The 3,345-nt window shown below is 43.3% G+C and overlaps 1 protein-coding gene across 1 annotated transcript; it reads right to left on the minus strand.

The window, feature by feature from the left end:
* Positions 1 to 275: 275 nt before the first annotated feature.
* Positions 276 to 2,816, minus strand: LOC310771816 (rano class II histocompatibility antigen, B alpha chain-like). The gene is made up of 4 exons (XM_083664331.1): positions 2,721 to 2,816; positions 2,161 to 2,406; positions 1,201 to 1,482; positions 276 to 601 (listed from the first exon to the last, which is right to left on the minus strand). Exons 1-4 carry the CDS (start codon positions 2,776 to 2,778, stop codon positions 480 to 482), a joined length of 708 nt encoding a protein of 235 aa, XP_083520457.1. The 5' UTR covers positions 2,779 to 2,816; the 3' UTR covers positions 276 to 479.
* Between the last annotated feature and the right edge of the window lie 529 nt (positions 2,817 to 3,345).

Raw genomic sequence — 3,345 nt, forward strand, 5'->3', positions numbered from 1 at the left:
ATTTGTAGCATAATGTAATTTAACAAAAGTATGTAGGCTAAAATAGGCTACTCAGGGTGCGTTCATAAATTCAATCTGATGCTCTAAACATCTGTCTTCTAGACTAACATGAGAGGGCGGCTGTTCAAAGAAATTCAATGCTTTATGAATGGTCCATTTTGAGTGCACTCTGGTGCTCGCCGCTCGGAGTGACTGTTTACGAATGCACCCATAATAAAAGCAGTGATTGACTATTCAGTCCAAATGACACAATAGAAAGCTTTGCTATTTCAAAGTTAAACAGTGAAAATGTAAATATTTATTACTAAAAAGAACATACAGATATAAAGTTAATTGATTTGTTTGTGTGAAAGTTAACATGTGAGGTGAATCAGTACAGATCCACACAGCAGAGAGAAGCAGTATAAAACCAGCAGGACAGATAGCAGTCTGTTAACTCCTGCAGCTCCTTCGGTCTGCCTCACATCATCAATAACTGGTCAGTTGCATTCGATTCCTTTGATGAGGAAGAAGGTTCCTGTGGCCACGCCCAGCAGAGCCACGGTCAGACCCAGCCCACAAAATACCTCAGGTCCGATCCCCGGCTGCTCCTGCTCCACATCTGAGGAGGAACCAAACACATGAACACACAGGAAGACAGCTATAGTTTTGGTTGGTGTTAGCTAACTGTAGTTTTGGTTAGCTAACAGATAAGGGCCTGTGTCCACCTAGCTTCTTTTTCCGACGTTAAAAGCTGGGAGTGCGCTGGGGAACGCTGATCCCAGCGCACAATATACAAGGAAGCAGTCTGCAAGTAACGTTAGTTCAGCTTGATAGCTGACAGCTAGCAAGCTAACAACACAGGTAGGCTACGCTATTAAAAGCAGTAAGCACAACACTCACCAGAAATATTAAGTGTCTAGCCGATCTGCTCCCACAATTGAGCCGTTCTGTCTCTGTTGCGATAGTTTTTCCATATGATTAGTTACCAGAAAAGGATCAGCCGACACCAGCGTCTTTCTGAAAAGTTAAAATATTTTCAGCTGGAAGCGCTGGGAGTCGGCGCACAAAAACGCCGAAAAAAGACGCTGGGCGCTCTGCACTTTCTCTACACGTCCGTGTGCGCTCGCATACGCTCTCCTCCCATTGGAAACAATTGAAAATAGACGCTGGACCTGAGGAAAAGACGCCAGGTGGACACAGGCCCTAAAGGTGCCTCACCCCAGATCCGGGTCAGTGGCTGGCTCAAGGCCCGGTGCTCCACAGAACAGCTGTAGATGTCTCCAAGCTGTGGGATGAAGCTCAGCCTGGCAACCTGGCTGTAGGTGCCATCTTTGTTGGGGTAGGGGAAATTGAGGCTGGTTCCTTCAGTCACGTTCACATCGTTCCTGGTCCAGTAGACCTTGACAGGAGCAGGGTAGAACCCAGTCACATGGGCGATGAGGTGGTTCTCCACTCCCAGCTCCACATCGTCTCTGGTGTAGATGAAGCTGTGAGGAGCATCTGTACAACAATACAATATCATGTAAACCTCTCCACAATTCATACCAATATCACTTTTCATGTCTCAGTAGCATTAAATATGTTTTCTGAGCTCTGTCAAGGCCTTTTACTTACTTAGTTATATATATATATATATATATATAGGCCTATATATATATATATATATATATATATATATATATATATATATATATATATATATATAACCGTGTATGGATGTGATGGATGCTTGCTATTATTGTTGTATGGCCTGGCTGAGATTAAACCCTTTGATTTATCCAGGTGTGTGTGTGTGTGTGTGTGTGTGTGTGTGTGTGTGTGTGTGTGTGTGTGTGTGTGTGTGTGTGTGTGTGCGCGCGCGCGCGCGCGCGTGCGTGCGTGCGTGTGGCGCGCTCATTCCCGGCGGGTATGGAGGAGTATAGTCTCTTATGAAATATGGTCTTAAACATTATGGTAAAATCATTAAGGCTATTGCACCTTTTTAAACACGGCATTACAAAGTGCTTCACAATCAACAGTAGCTTAAACAAAATAATACAACATAATACAGAGGGTTTTTAGAGATCACTTTAAATGATTGTATATTTATGACAGTAATGTAAAACACCTGCAGTCCTTCCTTATCTGTAGTTTAACTTGTTGAACAGTGGTAAATTAAGCTTTGTCATGTTTCCTTACCGAGCTGCAGAGGAGGGTTCTTTAAGAAACGCCGACGTTTTTGCAGGTTTTGTTTGCAGAAGTCCTGACCTGCCAGAGCCCCCTCATAACATCCTGGGCAGGTAGCATCATCTGCAAACTTGGGCAGAGAGTTAACTCCTTTCTTGTTGATGAAGTCTGCGTACCATCGCTCTTCACCATCCACTCCATACATCACCTCTCCATCAGTTTCTGAACAGCCATTGATACCAATATCCTCATGTACAGCTGAGACGACACAAGATGAAAAACAAAATGTCAAACTTCTTCACATCCAGAATCACAGTGGATTTATTTTTCACATCCTCACGTCACGTTAAAGAGTTTGTCTGTTTATTGTTTTTATATTAAAACAACCGTTTAATAACTAATACGAGTGAAAGGTTTCTTTCCTCAGAGGTGCAGAAAACGTTTAAATATCTCCACTGACTCTAAATGTCTCTCTGGTTCAGAAGGAGCTCAGTTCAAATGATTTTCACATCAACAGAACATTGGAGTGAGTGTGAGACTAAATGTGAGGAACAGACGTGTGATGTACTTACTGTATGCTGTGACACCAAGGAGACATGAGAGGAAGACGAGGGTCTGTGAGCTCTTCATCTTCACAACACAACTTAGCACCGTGTCGACTTCACACTGACTGCTGCAAACTGAAGTAAACACAAGGAACAGCGTTGTCTTACACACAGCTCCACCAATCACATTACAGCTTTGACTTGCATCATCAGTCTCCAGGTAGACACAGTTGAGAAATGCTGAGAAATGAAGTGATGATGGAGAATAACACTCACATAATGTCTATAATGACTATATAGTCAGTCAATAACTTCCAAAGTTTTTCTATAGTAAAACAGGGGGAATAAAATCTGACAGAAACAAAGGAAAGATCAATAAAAATCAGAAAAACAATTAGAAAACTGATCAAATCAGGAAATGTAATGGTCATGGACCCCTGCATGAAATGACCCAGTCTGGGGGCTGGGGTGTGTGCGTGTGTGCGTGTGTGTGTGTGTGTGTGTGTGTGTGTGTGTGTGTGTGTGTGTGTGTGTGTGTGTGTGTGTGTGTGTGTGTGTGTGTGTGTGTGTGTGTGTGTGTGTGTGTGTGTGTGTGTGTGTGTGTGTGTGTGTGTGTGTGTGTGCGTGCGTGCGTGCGTGCGTGCGTGCGTAT

The sequence above is a fragment of the Poromitra crassiceps genome, assembly GCF_964638095.1.
Source record: "Poromitra crassiceps genome assembly, contig: HAP1_SCAFFOLD_1314, whole genome shotgun sequence".
Classification (NCBI taxonomy): domain Eukaryota; kingdom Metazoa; phylum Chordata; class Actinopteri; order Beryciformes; family Melamphaidae; genus Poromitra; species Poromitra crassiceps.

Coding starts and splice junctions, on each gene's coding strand:
- LOC310771816 (XM_083664331.1), bottom strand. CDS start 2,778: ATGAAGAGCTCACAGACCCTCGTCTTCCTCTCATGTCTCCTTGGTGTC. Junction 2,407..2,720: donor CCTTGGTGTCACAGCATACA/GTAAGTACATCA, acceptor GTGTCGTCTCAG/CTGTACATGAGGATATTGGT. Junction 1,483..2,160: donor GAACCCTCCTCTGCAGCTCG/GTAAGGAAACAT, acceptor ATTGTTGTACAG/ATGCTCCTCACAGCTTCATC.